Source organism: Camelus ferus, chromosome 16, assembly GCF_009834535.1.
Source record: "Camelus ferus isolate YT-003-E chromosome 16, BCGSAC_Cfer_1.0, whole genome shotgun sequence".
Lineage (NCBI taxonomy): Eukaryota > Metazoa > Chordata > Mammalia > Artiodactyla > Camelidae > Camelus > Camelus ferus.
Window position 1 is genome coordinate 445,206 of NC_045711.1, and position 23,085 is coordinate 468,290.

At 49.1% G+C, this 23,085-nt stretch overlaps 2 protein-coding genes across 6 annotated transcripts; both read left to right on the top strand.

Moving 5' to 3' along the window:
• Positions 1-785: 785 nt before the first annotated feature.
• Positions 786-13,737, top strand: XAF1 (XIAP associated factor 1). 4 transcript variants are annotated; one of them, XM_014552661.2, is made up of 8 exons: positions 808-990; positions 2,582-2,717; positions 3,202-3,258; positions 3,594-3,789; positions 4,936-5,021; positions 11,061-11,408; positions 13,192-13,264; positions 13,584-13,737. In XM_014552661.2, the coding sequence occupies exons 1-7, from the start codon at positions 959-961 to the stop codon at positions 13,246-13,248; spliced, it is 912 nt and encodes a 303-aa protein (XP_014408147.1). In that variant the 5' UTR covers positions 808-958; the 3' UTR covers positions 13,249-13,264; positions 13,584-13,737. The 4 variants fall into 4 exon arrangements, with proteins under 4 accessions (XP_032353908.1, XP_014408150.1, XP_014408148.1 ...); XM_014552664.2 differs by lacking the exon at positions 11,061-11,408 and having other exon boundaries at positions 787-990; XM_014552662.2 differs by lacking the exon at positions 3,202-3,258 and having other exon boundaries at positions 799-990.
• On the top strand, positions 13,653-21,525 carry FBXO39 (F-box protein 39). Of its 2 annotated transcripts, XM_032497993.1 has the most exons (4): positions 13,653-13,777; positions 17,715-18,820; positions 19,717-19,893; positions 20,245-21,525. In XM_032497993.1, the coding sequence occupies exons 2-4, from the start codon at positions 17,795-17,797 to the stop codon at positions 20,371-20,373; spliced, it is 1,332 nt and encodes a 443-aa protein (XP_032353884.1). In that variant the 5' UTR covers positions 13,653-13,777; positions 17,715-17,794; the 3' UTR covers positions 20,374-21,525. The 2 variants fall into 2 exon arrangements, with proteins under 2 accessions (XP_032353884.1, XP_014408143.1); XM_014552657.2 differs by lacking the exon at positions 13,653-13,777 and having other exon boundaries at positions 13,893-18,820.
• Positions 21,526-23,085: the final 1,560 nt, after the last annotated feature.

The following is a 23,085-nucleotide window of genomic DNA, read 5'->3' on the forward strand; positions in this document are numbered from 1 at the left end:
ATTATAACCATCTGGGTCATAGACTCTTTCAAGTGTCCACTAAAAACATTGGCTCTTCCTCAGGAAAAGGCACGTACTCAGATGAAAGCAATTTTGAACACAATTTCTGGGAGCACCTGGACTCCCAAAGTCCCCCAGGTCCCCAGGCGAGTCCAGAAAAATGAGGAAACAGAAGCCCAGAAAGCTAGTGACTCAAGCTGCCAGTTAGTTACACTATCAGGGTCCAAACCCCCACCTCCCGACCCTGTGGCTATTCCGGGACAGACAAGCCTAGGGCTCCCCGCCTGGGTTCAGAGCCTGGTTTTGCCGCCTGTTGGCTGTCCCCTTGTTAGCATTATAGTCGTGTCTGCTGTAATTATTTACAAGAGAGGAAAGAGGCGCTCAGGAAGACAGGCGGTTGCCCTAGGTCACCAAGCTTCAAAGTAATGTGGCTCCAAAGTCTGCAATCTTGGCACCCACCACCCTGCATCCACAATTCCTCCCAGACTCGACCAGGACCAGAATACGATGCAGGACGTCCAGGAGCCACTCTCAGGGCACAGCCTTCAAGTTCATCACAGAAAAACCAGCTTTCTCCTGCAGAGGGAAGACTGGTAAGAGGGCCAGGAGGGAGTGGAGGCCCATGTTTCAAGGAAGGGGATGGAGAGACTTGGGTGCAGTGAGGCCATATGGGTAAGGGAGGGGCTGCTGCCCAGGGAAGGTTTGGCTCCCGCCCAAAGGGTCATAGGAACAGCCGGTGGCAGGAGCACAGGCTGAGGGTGGCAGCAGGGACCATCTGGGCTGGTTGTGCTACAGAGGAGCTTCCTGGAGTGCCCGACCACAAGAGCAGCTGTGGGCTGAGAATTCTGAAAACCCCTCCCTCCCTGGGCTGTGGGCGGGGTTGCTGGAACACTTTCAGTTTTGTTTCTCTCTCTGTACGCAAGAACTGAAACTGGACGAAGTCTCCAGAGGCAAGAACATGGAGGGAGACTCTCAGATGTGCAGGAACTGGTAAGAAGCTGCTTTCCCTAGTGGCTGACCTGAGGCTGGCTGATGAGGGGAGTAGACAGGATAAGGCTGTTTCTCAAGTGAGGAGGAAAGGATCCATGCACCCCGGAGGGCCAGGGCGGGCCCCTGTGGTGCGGAGGTTTAAGCTCAGTAGGTGTCTGAGATGATGAGAGGCGGTCAGGGTCAGTAACAGCCCTGGCCCAGCCCCCGCCCCCCACCCCAGATATTTCAGACTTTCTGGGACAGTTCTAAAGCCAAACAGCCAGGCTAACTGTCCTGCTGCGCTACTAGTACTTGGCAGACCTTGGGCCCTAACTTGGGATTCTGATCATACGCTCTTCACACTAGTCTTTGAAAGAAAGTGACCCACAGAGACTCACCCTCACTTTGAGGGGGAGCTGTGGGGCGGGGTGACGGGATGGAGCAAGGGTCCCAGACCACACCTCTAACTCCGGGGGACCTGGCCCCTTGAAGCATTTCGCTCTTGAAGCTCCCTACCTGTGGCAGGAACCAGAGGGATCCCTCCCAGAGAGCCTTCTCTCGCCAGGCCCTTCTGGCTCTCTGGTGTCTGAACCAGCTCAGGAAGGACAGCCGGGGGGGACGGGGCAGGGAGAGCAGTGGGGGAAAGGGGCCAGGCCAGGCAGAAGGGCAAGAGGAGAGGGCAGGAATGGGGAGCAGCCTTTGTGCCGTCTGCCTGGGTGGTGCGGAATCCAAGAGCTTGTTCAGACCAAGAGGAGTGAGGCTCTAGCCACTCCCCTCTGGCCACATCCCCTGTGCCCGGGACGGGGGCGGGCAACTCTCATCATCCTTTGGGCCTTTAAGGCTATGGCCACTGGTGTCCTTTCTCCCATGCTACCAAAAGCAAGAGCTGGGAGCAATGAAAGAAGGCATTTCTGGGTGATGAGGAGCATTAAGAAACGCCCTGCCCAGGAGCTAGAAGACTCAGAAGCCTTCTCCAAGAAGGGTCTCAGAACCTCTCTGCAGGTCGCACAGGGCACAGAGAGACAGCCTCTCACCCTCAGAGACGGGGGAAGCTCTCCCTATGGGATTCTGAAAGCTGGCATTGCCCTCGCAGGGAGCGTGGGCGTGGCAGGGCTGGATTTCCAACCGGCTGTGGGTCAAGCAGGGGAACACCTGAAAACAAACAAAATATTTGATATTTGTTATTTCATTTTAAAAACAGTTTTACCGAGGTATGATTGACATAAGCTGCATTTATGGTACATTTTTAAAGTGTACCATTTGACACGTTTGACGTATGTATATACCTGTGGAGCCGTCACCACAGTCAAGACCATGAACCTACTCATCACCTCCCCAGGTGTCCTCAGGACCCTTTGTGACCTCTCCCTCCTGCTCCTCCTCGCCCACTCCCTCTCAGCCCGGGCGGTGGAAGAGCTTGTGGAGGGTCCTGCCACTTACTTCCTGGTTTTGCATTGCTCTGACTTGGGACCAGCATGGGGAAGGGGACAGGCAGTATCACCATCACATTTTCAGTGCTTAAGGCCTCAAAACACCTTAGCCCAGCAGCCCTGGGTATGAAATATGGCTCCAGGCTTTATACCATGAAATAAGCCTGTTTTCCCTCCTGCAGCAAAAGAAGCGTGGCCTCTGCGCATCTGGCCCTGCACGAGGCCCACTGCCTGCTGTTCCTGGTCCTCTGCCCGGAGTGCAAGGAGGCCGTCCCGCAGGAGAAGATGGACGAGCACTGCAGGGGCGGGCACCAGCAGGTGAGGAGGCGGGAGCGGGACGGAGGTGGGAGTCCCGCCCTCACTGCAGCACCTCGGGGCACCCGTTCCCCAGCCCCTGTGCGCCAGCCTTCACTGCGGTGGGAAGGGTAATTCATTCCGCCTTTCTTGTACTGAGCGGAGGCGACTCCAGGCCTTCCCACTCCCAATCCCTTCCCTACAGGGGTGAGGATTCGGCCAAGGCAAGGGGCCCCTGTTTCAGGAAAGGTACAATGTTCTTTTGAGATGTGTCCAGAGAGGAAGCAGGAAAGGAGAGCTCCAGAAGGCAGCTGTGGCCAAGGTCGGTCAAAGGCTGACCCCTCTCCTGCTGTTTCTGGAGCTCCTCACGCTCAGCAGTTCCCACAGTCGCTCCTCGAACACGGGGCTGATGCTGCAGGGAGCCGAGGGCACCTGATCCCTGCCCCGAGGCCTTCACACCCCCGACACTTGACACATGGAGCCAAGGCGTCTTCCTCTGTGCTCCTAGGTGGGGTGTGCCATGTGTCAGCAGAGCCTGCCGAAGCACTCGCTGGAGGTTCACGAGGTGAGAGTCAAGTGTGATTTCTCCGGCACCGCCAAGCCCGGGAGATGGAGGGGTGGGCAACGATAAAGGTTTCCCCCGAGCTCTCACTTCTGGCCCAGTCAGGATTGGGGAACGATGGGGACCTAGCTCACCACAGGGACACCAGGCCTCCCGCCTCCAGATGCCGGTCAGAGGTGCTCCCCGTGGTCCATGAGCCCGAGAGTTCCCCCCTCTGGCCCTCCCCGTCTGCTTTCTCTTACCGGCTTTAATCCCCCGGGGAAATAAGCTCATCTCCCCAACCCGACTGCAGTCACTGCAGGCCAGTGACCGTGCCCGTCCTGCCTGCCTCTCCACAGGCCACGGAGTGCCAGGAACGCCCGGTCGAGTGCAAGTTCTGTGAGCTGGCCGTGCGCCTCAGCAAGGTGGAGCTGCATGAGCACCACTGTGGCCGGCGGACGAAGCTCTGCCCCGGCTGCGGCCAGCTCTTCATGCTCCATGTGCTGGCCAAGCACAGAGATGTGTGTCGGGGCGAGCAGGCCCGGCTCCAGGAAGGTGAGCAGCACAGGCAGGGGAGGGGAGTGGAGCCTCTCTTGGACGGGGTGGCCAGGGATGTAAGCTCTCAGCAGGACAGACGACACGTGTGTGATGACAGACCAGGTACCAGAGCGGCCTTCTTGTGTGTCTGCTGTGGTCTTTACACAATTGGTCCAAGGAGACCAAGAGGCCAGGGGGGTCCTGGGAGCTACACAGATGAGTGCAGAGGCCACGGGGGTCTGCAAAACGGGAGGCCTCCTTTGAACTCCTCCAGCGCGATTCCAGCCTGGCAGAGATCCACCTGCATCCTTTTACAGATAGGATGAAACAAGGGCTTGCCAGAGGCAGCAGCTAGGCAGGACAGCCACATTCCCTGACACCAAATCAGGAGGTTTTCCACCATCAGCAGTGGACGGAAGGGAGCTTGCTGTAGCTCCTGACTCTCAAGCCTACGTATTGGCTGCCTAGTACCATTTTGTGTTCTCTTGACCCGGTTACCTCCTCATGAGGTGTGTTCACGGAGGACACAAGCCAGCAATGTGACCGTTCTTCTGTTCACTGTTTGCTTCAGTAACACAGTAACATGTGGGAAGAGCCTAAAATCCCTTGGACGTCAGTCTGTCCCGGTAAACAATTTTATCAAAACCAGCACATGAAAAACTAGAGTGCTTCAGATTCGCGTACATTCCCGGCACGGCTGGGCTTCAGCACAAGCAACATGACGTCAGCGCAACTTTGTCAACACAACACAGCTTCAACAAGACAACACGATACAGCTTCAACACCATCAACAAAGATGCGTGTGGTGACTCCTCCCTTGATCACAGGGCTCAGAAATTAGTGAAATGAGAGAGCAGTCAGATTGGTCGGGACGGGCATCTGTGGTAACGGCATCCTCTGTCTCCTTAGAAACCAGAACCACGCCAGGAAAATGTCTCTTCATCAGGGCTGTGTGCTGCCCTGAGTGCATTTTTGCGGCTTAAAGGAAACGATGTGGGCGATTCCACCAAGGGTTGCCTGTATGGCCAAGGACACTGGCAGTGCAGGACGCGCATGGCAGGCCCGGGGCAGTCCATCCTCAGGACCGCAGGCCGTGCTGTGAGACCGTGGGGCTAGCCATTGTCCAGGGCAGTCATTTGTGGTGTCGTTTCTGTGCTTATTCAGGGGAGAGAATTCCAGCTCCTGAAAGCAACATCTGCTGTGATTATTGCAACCAAATGATCCCAGGAAATAAGTATTTCGACCACCTGGTGAGTAGAAATTAGTCATATTCTAATGGTGCCAATAGCCAGTCCATGTTCCAAAAAGTGTGACACGAAAGGTAGATTCTGGATCCAATTTGACACAGCGTGGATATTAGAGGTTCCCATATTCAGTCTCGCTTTGTTCAGAAAGAGGTGTTGTAATTGCTTTAGGCTAACTTAGCACGCATAATTAGTCTCCAACAGCACCAGCCCTTCAAGGAGCCTCCCTGACCAGTCCAGCTTTCCCTGACCACCTCTGATCATCTTCAACCTTCAGGGCCTGAACATTGCAATTTGGTCATCAATGGGACCTACCTTATCATTTTATGCCCCTCGTGGGAGTCTTTTCTGTTAGACAGTGAGCTCCTGCAAAAGTGAGTGATTTTCTCCTTCTTCCTACACTGAAGCTGGTATCAGGGCTGGGTACCAAAAGGGCACTCTGTAAAGGTGTAATGATATGATTAACTGACCGAATTTGCCTGGGAACATTCACAGACTCTTCTCTCCATCACTCTGAGCACCTTTCAGTGCATTAGCTGTCCTAAGTTGCTCCCCTCTTTTGCTGGATGGAGGATTTTTCTCCCTGGGGAAGCTTACCAAGGCTTCTCTCCAAAGAACCCAACTCCTTCTCCTTGGATGGAGAGCTGTTTATCCTTTCTTCCCCTTCAGTTCAGAGAACTATGAATATCAGAACTAAATGATGACCTAGGGATGATCTAGACCTTCTTGTTTATTTTGGGGAAACACATATAAAACATACCACGAATAACGTCTCGAACATTCACTGTGTTGTGCAGCCACCACCACTGTCTAGTTCAGGAAATTCTCATCCCCCCAAAAAGAAACCCCGGACTCAGAAAGCAGTCACTCCCTACTCCTCCCTCTCTGCAGCCCCCGGCAGCCACTAATGCTTGCTTTCTATATGGATTTACCGATTCTGGACATTTCCTGTGAATGGAATCATATAATCTGTGATCTTATGTGATTAGCTTCCTTCTCTGAGTATCGTGTTTTCAAGGTGAATCCATGTTTAGCCTGTGTCAGTGCTTCATTCCCCTTACGGCTTTTTAATGGTCATACTACACTTTGCTTATCATCTGTTGATAGACATTTGGGTCGTTCCCACCTCTCAGCTCCTTGCTTTTTGAAGTGTGGCCTGTGGACCAGCAACATCACTGGAAGCTTGTTAGAAATGCAGAATCTTAGCATTGTCTCTAGAAATGGTAAATCAGAATATGTAGTTTCACAAGGTCCCTTGCGTTTCAACTTTGAGAAGCACTGCCCCAGCCAAGTGATTCTCAGCCTTAGCTGCACATTGAAAGCACTTGTATATTTGTTTTCCTTAATACTGATGCTTATTCTAGTACATAAGTGGTCCATGACTTTCATTTCAATCAGAAGATTCTTGATGAGCATCAAAACAAGAGGCAAGCTGACTGTTTCCCTCAAAATGTCCAGATTGGCAACCAAGGATATCTGCGCTCTTACTTGAGGACACTACTAAACATGGAACTAGGTTTGTGGTCAGAAACTCTGGATTTCAGTTCTGCTCTGCCACTTACTGGCTGTGTAGCTTCTTTGAGCCTCTTTCTTCTTTGAGGAAAGTGGGAATAATGATTTGTCTGCTTCTTCGTGAGAAGAAAACATCCATGACCACTGACCACCAGAGGTACCCCGGGCCAGCATCCACACGTGCACACACTGCTTCCCACCTGTCAATCATAGAGGAGATTTCTGTGTTCCCGTCTAGAGGTGATGTTGCTCCTCTGCTCCAGCATTGCTCCCCACTCTCTCTCCTACAACAGGGCAAGGTGGAATGAGCTACACATGTAGGCAACAACTGAGTCTCAAACTGTCCACTTCGGTATGTTCTAACATTTGTTATGATAAGCTTTTAAAGGGGTAATATGAACAAATACTTCTATTGGTGGTGCCATCTTTGGCCCTGCATGGAAAGCATTCCATCTCTCTGTCTCTCTCTCTTAAATTTGCAAGTCGGGACTGAAATCTTTCACATAATGTGGTTTTATGGTTCTCGGTCTTTCACTTTATATTAACATGACCTCAAGACAGAGAAATAAAAAGTACTTCTCTGAACCTCATTTCCTGCCAGCTGCCATCTTCTTTCTTTGTTCCTCTCTGTAGCAAAATGTCTAGACAAGTTGTCTAAAGTCTTTGAATCCCTTTCTTCTCCCATTCTTAAACCCACTCCAATCTGTCTTCATGCCGCCACCCCAAAAACTGCTCTTGTCAAAGTCATCAGTGACTTTCATGTTGCTAAAACCAGTGGTCAGTCCTCGGTCTATGAGGAGCAGTTAACACCGCTGCTCATCACTCCCTCGACTGTTCATGATTCAGCTCGCCCCTTCCTTGGCTTCCAGAATACCATGCTCTCCTGGCCTTCAGTTACCTCACTGGTCTCCCCTCCTCTTGCTCCCCAACCTCTTAATTTGGGGTTGGGGGGGTAGAGTCCACTCTCTGTATTCTTCTTTACCTGTACTCAATGACAATGCCTCAATAATTTCATCAAATCTTACGATTTTTAAAAATGTCTTATATAGGCAGACACTCCCAAATTTATACCTCATTCCAAAATTTTCTCCCAAGCTCCAGACTCATACTCATATATCACTGCCTACTCAGCTTCTTCACTTGAGTGTTTCACAGACAACCTATTTTAAATTGTCTCCCATCCTACATTCACCATCCCCCTTACCTTTCTCTATTCTTTCCCAAACATTTATCAACTTCTAACATATTATCTGATTCACTTATTTATCACAGCCCTTGTTAATTGTCTCCTACCACCCCAGTTAAAATACAAGCTTCATGCTAACTACTTCCCAAACACAAATACTCTATTTTCTAATTCTTTTGGCTATTTCTTCTGGTATTTAGTCCCATATTTCTAAAACATCTTCTTATACTGATTTTTTTTTCAATTTTAGGTATTATCTATTAATTCACAAGGATTTAGGGATATAGATTTCATGTTCTTACACCACCTATATACTATACACACCTCTAAGTTTCTTTCCTCCATCCTCTCCATATAGTGATATCACCCATTCTGATTAAATCAATGTTAAATTCTGGTTAAATTCAATGTTACATTATTATGACCATGTAAATATTACAAATGGCTATGCCACACAAACTATGATTACATTTACTTTCTTCTACAACTTTTTGTTTTCTCTGGAGTTAATAATTGCTTCAGTTTTTCATTTGCTTCATTTGCTAGGTACCCATCCCTTAATCATCCCTAAAACTTTCCACCAGGGCTGAAAATTTCCCCCTCAGTACAATCAAACACATCAGGTATTCTAGCCTGTTCACTTTGGGGCATGTTGCTCCCAGGCCTGATGAGTAGTTGGGAACTTCTTCCCCTCTCTCCAGTGCTGAAGTTCTGTTCCCCAAATTTTAGATTCACGTCTTTGTCTTTCTTGGTTTACTTCTTCTTTGGTAGAGCATATCCTTGAATAGTTTCTTGAGAAAGAAAGCACAGAAGACTAATTTTTTAGACTTTGTAGGTCTGAAAATGATAGCATCAATGGCTACAGAACCTATCTACCATCTTAAAATTTTAAATGGCATTACAAAAAATTCTCAGACAAATACAAAAGAATGGAGCTAACATAATTAACCCCTACGTATTCATCACCAGTTACATCAACAATCAAGTTTTCCACATTTGTCTCAGCTATCCTTTTTTTTTTTTCTTTTCTTTTTTGTTCTTTTTTGAAAGTATGTTAAAGTAGATCCAAGATGTCTGGTCACTTGACTCATCATTCTTTAATATACATCTTTAAAATAGTCATTTTCTGCTAAGCACACACTCTACCACTGAGCTATACCCTCCTCCTTTTTTTTTTTTTCCTGCATTCTTGAATGGTAGTTTAACTGGATATCAAATTCTAGGTTTTAACGGTTATTTTCTCTTAGCACTTTGAAGATGATCCCACCATCTTCCCACCTCCGTGATTGCTATCGACAAGTCAGCTTTCCGTGTAACTGCCATTCCTTTGCACATAACCTTTTTCTTTGGTTGATTTCAAGATCCTCTTTGCCTTTGATCTTCTGTGGTTTCACTACAGTGTATCTAAGGGAGGATTTATGCTCAAATGTGCTTGTTTTTCTCTCTTCTTCAGCATTTCTCCAGATTGAATCTAAAGATTTAGCTCTGTCTTAATCAGTTCTGGAAAAGTCTCAGCTGTAACCTCTTTGACTCCCCAGTGTCCCCTAACTGCTCCATGTGCTCCCCAGCTCTTTCTGTAGAACATATTGGGTGTATATTCGATCTTGTTCTAGCTTCATGTCTCTTAATCTTTCACATTTTATATTTCTCTCTCCTCTATTCTGAATAATTTCCTCAAATCTATTTTCCAAGTTCATTCTTTCTTGGCCAAATCTTTTCTGCTGTTTTTAAGCCCATCCATTGAGTTTTAGTATCTGTATTTTTCCTTTCTAGAAGTTCTTTTTATCTCTCTTTCAGATTCACCTACTCTTTTTACATAGGATCATGTTCTTTTCTCTTGCTTTAATCATTTTAATTAATTTTACAGTTTCTCTCCTAGAGTTCTGTTATCTGAACTTCCTGGAGACTAATCCTGCCATTGATTGTGTCTATGACTCTTACTCAAGGTATACTGCTTCCTTGTGTATAAATCTGAAACGTGAGTTTCTAGATGGTGAGATGTGGGTTTTGTCCAGCAGAAGTCCCCCTGAGACAGAATGAATTACTCGAGACTCTGTGGAAAGTCAACAGAGCGAGAGGGAGTCAGGGACCAACTCTTCGAGCCTCTCAAATGTTCCCACAGTTATTGTGTACAATCAAAGGAAAAATCACCAACAGTTGTGTCATGCGATGTAGGAGCTTAAGGAAAGACAGGATCGGGTAGAGATTATAGAATCCACAATGAGTACAAAGGCTTAATTTATCTTCAGGACAGACATGGGGAGAGGGGAACAAGGTACATTCTTCAGACATAAGATGTTGATTACAAAACAGACCACCAGACCAGCCAGTTCCTTGTCTTGGGGATTATAGACTATCTAAAAAGCAGGAAGCATGCCCAGCATTTATAGTTGAGGGTTTAGGTAGTCGCTTTGCAATGAGAAGAGTAAACCCTGAACTATGGACCTATGCTTATGATAAACAAACTGTGTTCTGTGTTTATAGAAAAGGATACAAAATGGCTTTGCCATTGGAAGCAGCCCTAGGCTAAAACCTCAACTATGCAAGCAAGGCATTGTCTCTGCTTTTCACTGCAAAGAGACAGGAGTGCAGATGCACAGGCACCTGCTAGCAAAGCAGTTACTAAGCACATTTGTTCTTCTTAAAGGTCACAAGCGGCTGGCGTCTGTTACAATTTATTAACCCAATCATGGGCTCCCACAGTGAGACTTTGTGAGAATACTTTATGACATAGTTTGGGATTATGTACCCTCCAGAGGGATTTTAAGATTATTTCTGCCATACATCCCATTTTTATATTAATTCTTCTGCTTGGGTATTCTCAGACCATGAGGCTTATGTAAATCTGAACCCCAAATACAAGAATGGCATGAGCCTCTGATTTTGAGTTTTTAGGATTGTCAGTTTTGCCTCCCCACACTCAATTTCTAGTGCAAGGTAGACAAACTTCCTTGCCACTTTCCTTTCTCTAATTACCTGATTCTTTTCTCTTAGCCACCTTAGTTTAGCCTTCAAGGTTCCCAGCTTTGTGCAGGGACAGGGGAGTCTGTCTTCCAATTTCACACCTTGTGTGGCTGGGACTTTTCTCTCATCTAAGCTCTTAGTTACAAGACTGATCCCACACATCTCCTCCCAAAGGGTCAACTCATGTGCTTAACAGGCCAGGTCTTCATTCCTGGAACGTGGAGCTTGCCTGCTTTCTTGCCAAGTCAGCTCAATGAATGTTTGTCGTATTTTATGCAGCATTCCTACATGTTCACAGTGGGAAATTTTCAGGTTATCTCGCCTATTGTATTATCCAACCATTCAAGCCAAAGTCATTTTTTAATTTGATATTTGACTCACAGTTGCAGGATAGGTGTCGTCCAGTCTCAGAGTCTGTGAAATATTCTCCAGTTGGAAAACCAGAATTTCCTCCTTCATTCCTTCCAAGTCAGGCTGCTCAAGATCAAACTTCCACAGCAGAAAAAGGTGTCCGTCCAAAGACAAAAAAAATATGCAGATTTCCCCTTCTTTCTGAAAAGTCAACGAGGCAAGCACCAAGAGGCACAAACAAAACCACGGATCTGCCTTTGAAGTCTGATCACAAGCTCAGGGTCTCTGCTCCCGTAGAAGATGAGACAGCCTATGACATTCTGAGGAGATGTTCTCAGTGTGGCAACCTACTTCCTCTGCCAACCCTAAGTCAGCATCAGGTACCCAGCCTTTGTCCTCTCCTTACCTGGCTGTGAACCATCTGGACAGTGTTTAAAGAAATCCAAGACCAGGATGTTTGCAGACATCCCTGTCTCCCCTTTCTCTGTGTGCCCAAATCCACTCTCATGACGCCTATCACCTGGTTAATATATTTGCATGATCTCCCACCTTTGAAGGCAGAGCCAGATTTTCAGTTCTGTGTCTCCAGTTCCCAGTCCAGGGACTGACCACACACAGCCAATGCTCCAAAACTGTAGAGTAAATGAATGAACAGAGAGCCTCCAGTCTGGCTCTCTCGTGGTGTAGATAAGCAACTGAGGCCCAGAGATCAGAGCCTTGGTCAAGATCCTAAGTCAGTTGGTATCTTGCCTCCAGCAGGTCAAGGTTTACTTCAGGATTTACAGCCTCAGTAGCCTGATTTTTACAGCCTAAATGTAAAATAAGTAAGAATAAGAATTAGCATCAGAGGTAGTTAACCATTATGCACCAGTTACACTTCAAAGTTCTTTACAAATGGTTAGTCATTGAAAACAACAGGCAGGTGTTTAATCCTTAGCTTACAGATAAGGAAACTAGACAGAAAGGTCAAGTGGCTTCCCCAGGGTTGTACAATTAGAGAATGGCAGAACGCAGCCTGGAGTATGTGTGTATATAAATGCTCTTAAGCCCCAAACAGGATGCCTCACTTTAAAAAAAAAAGGGTTTAATTATTTCATGTTTTTCAAAAAACAGAAGTACAAGATACTAGATTTTGTTGTAACCAGTTGACATGATACCCATACGAACAAATATACAGATACAGCAAATTCTTCCCCACTCCCACCCCACCCCCCAGTGCCTTGACCTGAGATACCAATTTCAGCACCTGGTGGGTGTCCTTCCAAAGCTTTACCTCTGCTCACACAAACGTGAACAAGCCTCTATGGGGTTTGAATTGTTTCTTTTCCCCCATATATCATCTTCCTATACTCATTACTCTGCCATTCGCCTTTTTCACTTAACATATGATACACGCTCCTTACAAAAGAAACTAGACCTAAATATTGGGGATTTTTTCCCCCTGCTTCTTTAGGCATCTCTTTATGCACACAAGCACATAATTTTACAAAGTTGGGTGAGTTTCATACTTGCTGGGGATGTCACTAGGGCCACATTCCCTTGCCTCCCACAATCTTCCATAATTCCATACCACCCTCCATCCTTATATAATAGGGTTGCTGGATTTAGCAAATAAAAATTCATTACTTGGGACAAAAATAACAACAAAATAATTTCATGGAATATACTCATATTAAGACAAAATTCTTGTTTCCCTGAAATTAAAATTTAACGGGGCATCCTGTATTTTGTCTGGCAACTCTATTATATAATCACATACATATACATACACACATTTGGAGTCCAATTATGCACAATTCTTTGCATCTTAATGTTATGACATCAATATCCAAGGATATCAATATCCAAGGACATCCCTCCAAGTCAAATGACGTGTTTCCTTCCTTTTTTTTTAATGGCCGCATAAGAGTCCATGGTGTGTGTCCTCTAATGTGTTCATCCACTACCCGCCCCAACCCCTGATAATGACAGGCCTCTATTAAACATTGTCCCAAGGCTCCCGTGAACCCCTCCTGGCTCACTGGGCTCCAGGCCTTTTCTATGCTGTCTGTAGCTCAGGGTTCCTGCTCTGGGAACTGGGGATAGCAGTACCCAAAGATACCCCAGGAACTAACTCTTCCCACTTTAAACACATTGAACTTTTTAAAACGTCCGTTTCTTTAGGAGAAATGCTTGTGGTTAGCTTCGTCAAAAGGAAAACAAGTGAGAAGTTCCAGCTAGAACCGGAAAAGAAAAGGTACGACAAACGTAAATGATTCTGTTTTTATACTGGTTTTTCAGCATGCTTTCTATGCTAGTCTTTTTCTTTTCTTTTCTTTTCTTCTTATTTCTCATCTTTTGGGGGGGGGGAGTAATTAGGTTTATTTATTTATGTATGTATTTTTAATGGAGGTACTGGGGATTGAGCCCCGGACCTCACGCATGCACTCTACCACTGAGCTATACCCTCCCCTGTGCTAGTCTTTACTTGGGAAAAAAAGATGGGTTTTATTCACTGGGTTTCTTTCTTGTAGAAGAAAAGGTCTGGATTTTAACTATTTTCTTTCTTTTAACAGAGATCTTGGTTTGCCCAAGAGCCACAGATAAACCAGGAGAAAAAAGTGTTCCAGCTCTTCTGCCTGAGAGTTCTGATCAAGCATCCAGGCCCCACACTGCCTAGATACCGGGGACCCAGCTTTGTCCCTGGAGAATAAAGGGCCTTCCCTGAAAGCCTGTCCAGCACCTTTAGAGTTCTCACTGGTTTTCCAGGGTTGGTGACGGTGGGGTGAGGCAGTACACAAGGAAAGGGGAGTGGGTGGCAGAAAAAAAGAAAGAAGGCAGGAGGAAGAAAAAAGTGAGGCTGGGTGGCAGGTGAAGGCCAGGTAAGGGCGCAAAAGGGTGCCCCTGAAGGCTGTTGGCAGGGACAGCAGCTGGGAGACACCTTGAGATGCAACCGACCTCCCAGCAAACAGCACACCCCTACCTTTCTGCCTGGCCTTTGGGGAGACCAGTTGGGGCACCAGCCCTTACCAGGGAGGGAAGGGCCCAAGACAGTGGGTGGTTAGGTGAGCCCTACCCTCCCAAAACTGGAGAGGTGGAGTGGTTCTCAAGCCTTGTCACATCGCTAAGACAGGTTTGCTTAAGGCTCTCATTGGGAACCCTGTCTAAGGGGGCCAGGGTGGGGGGAGTGGAAGCCGAGGCAGAGCGCTCTGCCGTGCTTTCCCAAAGAGAAGCGTGCTCGCTGGGTCCCCCGGACAGGACAGAACCCCAGGGCTGGGTCCGGACGGGGAAGGTGACGACAGCGCGGGCCTGAGCCCCAAGTCTGGGGCAGAACCTCTTCCTCGCAGGAAGAGGGACAGGCAGCGGATGTGGGGTTGAGCTTCCTGCCTCCCGGCCCCCCAGCCAGGGCGCCTTCGGGAAATTCTGCGCGCGGACTCGTCTTGGCCACCCCCCACCCCCGCGCACCATCGGCTGGGCTGGTCACCCCAGGTTTGGGCCCCGCGGCCTTGGGGATGCGCAGAGCCCCGCAGGTGGCGGCGCGTCACAAAGGCGGGGCCACTCGGCCTTTAGCCTCAACGGGGGCCCCGGGCGCGGACCCCGCGGTGGCGGAGTTAGAGTCGGGGCAGAGGCGGCGCGGGCGGGACAGGCCGGCGCTCGAGGTCCCTGCAGCCGGAGCAGCGGGGCGCAGCGAACGGTAACTGGCGGTGCGGGCTGGGGGTGGGTGGTCTGGACGCCCCGAGAACCCCGCGGGGAGGGGTGGGCTGCCCTCCTCCCCCGCCTCCCCCGGGAGGCTTCCGGGCCACCTCTCCTGTCCCAGCGATCGATCGGACACCCAGGTTTCCTTCCAGGATTGACAGCTGTGTGACGTAATGAACCAAGCCTGGGTTGGAGCGTTCTCAGGCTGGGTTCGAATCCCATCTCCCCACTTACCACGCCATCTCACAGGGACACTTCCCTACCCTTCTAACACCTCTGTTTCCCCACTTGTGAAATGAGTGTGTTCAGACCTCCATACAGGGGTGTTGCAGAAGCACCTTGGCACTAACTCTCTGATGGCAGCAAACATTTGTATAACATTTACTATGTGCCAGGCACTGTTCTGGTGCTTTCCATATATCAGCCCATTTAACTCCCCCAGTACAAGGAGGAAGGTACTATTATTACCCCTATTTACAGATGTGGAGACTAAGACACAAAGAAATTGACTAATTTGCCTTAAGGTCACATACAGCAGTTGACAGAACCAGGATCTAACCTACTACACTCACTGCCTCTGGCACAGGGGAGAGGGGTGTGGGGGGAGGGGGGTCCAGGTAATGGCATATGACTTTTGGACCACTTGCGACACCTTTCCCAGCCCACCAAAGATATTCTCCCAACCCTACCCTATGACTTAAAGTGTCTGATAATTCTGACCCATGACCTTGCTGGGGCAAAGGGCTTCGTTTGATCAGCTTTCAGACTGCTTTAGTTTTTCTTAGGTACCTTGCTCCTTGCTAAGTGCTGTGGAGTCCCCTAGCCTCGGGTAGTTTGTATGTGATTGAAGACACAACCTTATTTCCTCATCAGTTAAATGTTTAAGTACCTCCTCAAAAGAAAAATGAGGCTGCCCCTAGTCTCAAGGAGTGTGTGGGTTTTGTGAGAGAGACAGGCTTAGACACAGACTATACTAAGGGGTGGACACTGAGAAAGGGGAAAGAGAAGGGGGCAGGCTGAGCCCACTGGAGCCCTGTGTCCTGGGTGGGGACAGGCAGGCTGCTGCCAATTCCCATGTGGAAGTCTGTCTGGATGGGAGATGGGAGGGCCAGCTGGAGGCACGAGCCAAACTGTTCAGTAGATGATGACAGGGTAGTGAGGACAAAGGCATGGGAGAAGACCCCAAAAGTAAGTCCCCTACAGGAGCTTGCCTGCAGGAGCTCCCTTGAGGATGCTCACTGCCACTGTGGTGCTGGGGGTGAGCTGGAAGAGGCCTGGGGGTCCATCATGGGGGAAGTGGATAGGAGAAGGGCGGGGATCCCTACAAAGGGGCTTACTCAGATGACAGATCCAGTGGGTGAGACGTACACAGGGCAACATGAATGACGTTTACAAATACTGAATGCACGTTTGGCAAGCCACACACAAAAAGAAGCACATCAAACACATGGAATAGTTGACTATGGTGTGGAACAATGGAGTGGGACAGAGTTAAAAGGAAATAAATAACTAGAATCAAAGAGAGGTCTTATCCAGACAAGTGTCTTTCCTGAACTGGAAAAAAAAAAGAAAAAAGAAAGATTAATTTGTCCCCATGCACCCAAGGCCTGAAAAGTGGAGGTAGGGAAAAAATACAAGAGAAACAAGAGAAAGCTCAGGTCTAACCTGGACCCTGTTACTAATTTGCTGTGTGAACATAGGCAAGCCCCGTCACTTCTCTGGGCCCAGTTTCCACCTGTTTAAAAAAAAAATCAATTCTCAGATCTCTTCCAGCTCTAAGTTTTTATGAGCCATGGTAAATAATCTTGGGCCACTTGGTAGAGAAACCAATACAAGCTTTATGGAGTGCTAGGGCTTGAACCTTAGAGAATGGGGCTTGGGGAGAGGTAAAGAAAGGGAGGAGAGCTCTCAGACAGGGGAAACATTGAAAGCAAAGCCATGAAGATTACAGTGGATGGTTGTGAAAAGTCTGACCCAGGGCTCAATGTGTCAGGTGGGGCCTGAGCCCAGCTCTCCCCTGGGACTTCCTACCCTGGCTGGCGTACCACCTACAATCCAACTGCCAAGTCAGAGACCTTCCAGTCCTCCTAGTTCTATATTCACCAGTTACCAAAGAACTCGCAAGCCCACCCCCACTCCCACTATAATGCTGCTTTAGTCCAAGGCTTTGAGCCTGGACTCTGCTCTGAAACATCCTTCCTCCACTCCCCCTGAGTATCCTTTCTACACCTCAAGACTGACCACATCACTTCTGGATGAGTGATCCTTCCATCTTCCCTGGCCTCAGCTGAGGTTCTCCATCCTTCTTCTGCTGCTATACCTTTCCAATATAAACACAGCCAACAGCAATGGCGCCCAACACAATGATTCTCATCCAGAGACGATGTCAGATTCTAAAGTCTTGAGAAGAGGAGACAGTGGGTATCCATCAAGGACACAGCCTTTATCGTATCATTCAGGGCATTTAGAATGATGCCCTTGAACCAGTACCTCCCACAGTTTCAGCTCCAATTCCATCACTCCCTGCCCGTCACAAGTTAAGTTGCAAACAGTGTGAACACATCAGATACGCTCACAGTTCTGTGGCTTTGCACGTCTTAGTCCCTCTGCCTGGAGTATACCAGTTCCTCCACCACCAACCTGGTCTGCCTTGCAAATCCTACTCACCCTACGAAACCCAGCTCAGATGCCACCTCCTCTGAGCAGCCTTCTTTACTTCCTCCTTACCTAGACAAAACTAATCACCCCTTGTTTTCGCTACCCTGCGCCATGAATATGCCTGAAGCTTTTCACTTCTCCCACAGGGTTGTAATTGAGTCCTGGTCTGTGTACCTGATGGACCCCCAATAGGCTGTGAATTCTTGCAGGTGTTCACTGCTTGGTGGATTAATTATTGCACCCCCTGCACCAGCACAGTACCTACACATGGCGCCAATGGTGCAAGTTTGTTCCATTGGGTTTATTTAATAGGTGTTTGGCAGGTAATGGCTCTTCCTTTTCACTCTCCGCAGAAAACAAGTGATTGCTTTTCTCTCCTCATTTTTGGAAGCCCTGCCTACCACTCAGCTGTAGTGGACATCCTGGTTCCTTGATGGACGAAGAAAGCCAACTGATCCAGCCTCAAGACCAGAGCTGCTGGGCCGCTCTGCCCGATGTGTGCCTGCGTCGTGTTTTCTGGTGGCTGGGAGACAGGGACAGGTCCAGAGCAGCCCTTGTCTGCAGAAAGTGGAACCAGATGATGTATTCAGCTGATCTCTGGCGATACAGAACCATCACGTTCAGTGGGAGACCTTCCAGGGTACACGCGTCTGAATTCGAGTCGGCTCTTTGGTATGTGAAGAAATTTGGTCATTATCTGGAGCACCTGGAGATCAAATTCCTGAATCCTTACAACGCTGTCCTAACCAAGAAGTTCCAGGTCACCATGCGAGGGCTTCTCTCATGTCTGGGCAAGAGTAACAACCGCCTGAAGTCTCTCTCCATCCAGCACCTGGAACTGGACCGCCTGGTCTGGAGGAACAGCATCAGGAGCTCGTTCATCAAAAGCCTGAGCTTCTTCTTGAAGAAGATGGGCAAACACCTGGATTATCTCAACCTGAAGGGGGCCAGGCTCACCGTGGAGCAAGGCTGCCACGTGCTCAACTCCCTGAGCTACTTAAGGAGCAAGAGCATGGTGTCGGAGCTCAACATCGAGGACTACTTCAGTCACCACCTCGCCGTCTACAGCAGCCTCCAGTTCCACAAGACCATGGCCACGTTCCGCAGCCTCGTGTCCCTGACCCTCAACTACAACTGCATCTCCGATGAGCTGCTGGAGAACTTGTGTGAGAACAATGCCGGTACCCTCTGGACCATGAACGTGAAGTGCCACGTCCATGACCCCCACAGCCAGGTCATCTGGGGCATGTCCTGGGCCAAGCTGGCCAGGCACGCCACCAGCCTCAAGGTGAACTTCTTCTTTGAGCGAGTCATGAAGCACGAGCGCTTGGCCCGGATCCTCCTGCAGGAGATCCCGGTCAGGAGCATCAGCCTGAGGAGCTGCTACTTCAGCGACCCGGACTGGTCCATGAGGCCCACTCTGACGGACCTCCTGCCCACCTTCCGGCACACCCTGCAGGTAGGTATGCCCTGAGGGCCGGGGGGCTTGTGAGGAGTGACGGCTGTCTGCTCTTGGCTGGGCTCACACACACTCACTCAATCTCAAGTTGAAGTCCTGGAACATGTCACCAGACTAAGCCTCCCCTGGTCCCCCAAGACTACAGCAGAGGACAAAAGCTACTGCTCACTTCCTGTACGTGGAACCAATTCCTAATTGGCTGACAGCCAAGGAAGGCCCTCTATCCCCCAGCTCAGTGCGGCGAGGCTGAGCAACGAGGCGCCCCTACAGGTGAGCAGCAGGCCAGCAGCCCCTCCCACCCTTCCACCTGGTCACAGCAGCGCACAGGAAACAGTGTGACTCTGAACCAGACAAAAAGCCAAATCCGACCCAAAGCACTGAAGAGCTCAGAGGGGCGGGCTGTTCTCTAACCTGGCGGCTCACCATCTATAAAATCACGATCATTCTGTCCCTCCTAAGGACCTCACAGAAGGCTTATGATTAATGTTCACAGGCATAAATACCCCTACTTACAGAGAGGGATTACAGAATGCTAAGGGCTCATTAACACTCAGACAGCCCTGAAGTGCACAGGCAGACGCCACTGCTACCCTTCCTCAGAAGAAATGGAGGTCTGGGCACCCCCCCCCCACTCCCAGTCACCCGGCTGGTCTACCGCCAGGCTGGGACCAGCACCTTGGTCTCCAGACTCCAGATACATTGCCCCCAAACTCCAAGTTTTGCAAATGTGGTTAAGATCCTTTCATTCCCAAATCCCTTCCTCTGACGACAGCATGTCCAGTGTTCCTTTTCCACATGGCTATCTGGCCAAAGGTGGGTCATGAGGTGTTATGGAACAATCCAGCCAGTCCCAGCATCTCTGCCCACATCTGTCTTCCCCTCTGGCACTTTTCCAGAAGCTAACTTTTGAGTTCAACAACAACCATGAGTCTCTGGACGAGGAGCTGCACCTCCTCATCTTATCCTGCAGGAAGTTGTTTTATTTCAAAATCTGGGCTTTCCTCGATGTTAAGTTTGTGGAACGGATCCTGAAGAGTCAGGAAGAAGGGCAGTGTGCTCTGCGCACACTCAAGGTAAGAGCCACCCCCAGGGGGGTTCCACGGGGTTGGGGCAGGGGCATCCGGCCCCAGGGTGGGAGGCGTCCAGCCACAGTGCTCCTGCTCTGGGACAAAGGTCGGGGATGAGGCAGGGCGTCAGAGGAGTGGGGGGACGGACATCTCATGAGACTGTCTGTTGGAAATGAACAATTTCATGGAAAGGAATCTGGAGATTTCATCCTTACTAGTTGGGTTTAGGTTTTTCCTGATTCTGCCAACAACTGTACGTGTCCGTCACCGGACTGTCTCTGGGGCCTGGATGATGTAGTCACTGTGTGTGTGTGTGTGCGCGCACGTGCATGCGGGGGTGTTTCTCTCTCTGCACAGGTGAGAATTTACACAAACAGATGTGAGACGAATGAAGAGGACAGGACACTGCGGGAAATTTACAGGAAGTACAGAAAGCTGATCGATTCAGAGCTTAACTATTTTGTCATCGCCTACCCCATGATGTAAGGAGCGCTCTCCACAGGAAGAAAGCTAGGAGCACTTTGAACTTGACAATCTGGTCCACGTAGAACGACACTTGGGGCATCCCCTAGCCCCACCCCCTTTTCTCGTCTCTCTCCTTGTTGCCAGTTTCACACCAACATGACACCCCAGCAACGTCTGGGACTGCTGGTCACGTGAAGACCCCAGGTGACTTTAAAGTGCTATCTTTACCAACCATCCGGGGTGATTTCTCTTTTTCTCATTTGCTCTTGCTTTTTGACCCTCGCTCAGCCACGGAGCTGAAAGCCCAAAGCTGCTCAGAGCAGGGTCTTTCTAGAGGACCCTGACTCCTGCTAACCTCGCTCCTGAAAAGGAGTTAACTAACTAGCCGGGGAGCAAGCAGAGCCGCGTTTTCCACTGACTGACACTGTCAGTTCAGAAATGCTCCCTATCCTGGCTGACCTTTGTGTCAGAGCCTCGTGACACAGACCTTGGCCAGGCCTGATCTCAGATGAATGAACCTGCCAGCAAGCCCTCATGTGAAGCAGGGAAATCCTGCTCGGAGCCGGACTCCCTCCCAGGGAAGGAGATCAGCCCCGAATTCATCTGTGCTGTGGACTCAGCAATCCCACACCTGCTTTTCTGGCGTCTCTTCTATTTATTCCCCATACAGGCAGCGTGGTGCCCAGCCCGGGGTGAACGCCCAGTCCTCACGTGGGGCTGAACAAATGGCCGGTGCATTCATATTCACCAAGAATTTGTAACGTCATGGGGAGATGTTCCTAATGCCATGCGAAGTGAAAAAAGCAGGACACAAAACTGTATTTAGTGTGACGTCAATCGTGTAAAACACATATAAAGTGTTTTTTTTTTTAAGCATAGAAGAGATACACCAAAAATGTTAAGTTATCTCTGAGTGGTGGGATTATGGGTGATTTTTATTTTCCTTCTTATGCTTTCTCCTATTTTTCAAATTTTCTACAATGACCATGTCATTTTTATAGTCATGGGGAAATCTAGTGTGTTTTAAATAAGGAGTAATGGTAAGGCCCACGCCAGAGAGATGTATTGCTTCTGGTCTTTCGAGTTTTGTGCACATAGCTGTATATAGGGTTTTTTTTTTCTTCAATAGGTACGAATTAATAAAGTCTCAGAATACTTTTGACAAGCATCTCATTTCAGACTTTTGTCTCATCTTTGGTATGTGGTGTCCATATTTATGCTTAGCTTTTCAGGTCTTTGTTAAAGTTCATGTGTATCTGGTGCTTTTCCGTGTCCACAGCTTTTCCACAGTCACGGTCTCACCTGAATGTCCCTACAGTGCGTGGCTATGGTTCCTGTTTCCTGAACATTCAGAGAAGACCGACACTGGCGAGGGGAGTGGGGTCCCCATCTGAGGGGAGCTCCCAGGTCTCATGGGAGAAGACCTTGAAGAGACTTAATATGCTGAACCAGGAGGAGTTCTTGGGAACCATCCAGTGCCCGTGGGCCAGAGAGGAGGCAGCTTGCTCGAGGGGAGAGGGAAGCTTCAGCTGGAATTCAGACCACCTGGGAGACTGACTGACTGACTGACTGGTATAATACTTTGCTCATAGTGTGAACCAGTTCTGGTTAGTTTCCGCTCATCCCCAAACACAGAATCTACGTGTAGAGGACTCTTTTGTGGAAAACATGTTAACATAAGTAACATTTTTATGAGCCTGTTTTCCATAAAAGAGTGGTTTCGTTTTACAGTCTTGCCAATCCCTTGCCTGTCCGGCTTAATAGCAGACGGCTGGGTTCTCACCCCTGCTTCTGCAGCCTGTGGTAACGTCACACCTGGTGGGGCCTCCGGAAAACTCCAGAAAGAATGAGAGTCAGAAAGGCACATCCTGTCTTGCTGTTAGTGGATCCCCTGAATAAAGGTCTCAAGGACCCTTGAAGATTCCGCGGACCACGCAGAGAACTACGGCACAGACTCCCCTGCTCCCGGAGGAATCAAAACAGGATCAAGACTGCGAGCGTCCTGGGGGGAAATGCAGAACACACTAGGTTTCCGAACCCACGGATTTTTAACAGGTGTTCACTTTTTAAATTACTGCAGTCAGAGGCACAGCGGCAGGTGGAGACACAGCCCTGTGGCCTCGCTGTGTGACAGCTTGTCCACGCCCGCCCACCTCCCGCAGCCCGGGGCAAGATGCCTCCCACCCGCCTCACCCGGGGGAGGGTCCGCGAAGAGCACCCAGGTTTTTGCAGAAACACCCAGGAGAGCCTGGCATGTCCTGTCTGGTGTTTATGACCAGGAAACACATTCTGACTCCCCAGGGCCGCCTTGAGCTGTAGGCCACCAAATGACTGGGGCCAATTCCTCTGAATTTCCCAGGGCAGGAGGAAAGTAGGGCTGTGATCAAACCAAAGTGTAAACCTGTTACCCCAGGCAAATTGACAATAAAAAGGCAGTTTTTTGTTTTTGAAAAGTCATTTCCAAAAGACACTTCTTTTCTATGATTCTTTAAAAAAAAAGCAAATGGCCACTTACACAAAGTGCAATTTTCTACCTCTACGTCATCCTACGTGGGCAGCCTCTTTACTCCTAGAAGGCCTCGATGTAGCAAGTTTTCTTTTGAAAATTCGGGGGCAACGTCGCAAGCATCGTTTTCATTTTATGTACACAGGCCTTCTCTAAGCGGACAGTAAATCTAACCAGGGGGTGCTGGGCACTTCTCACTGGCCAAACGTGGTCTGTTATGCTACCAT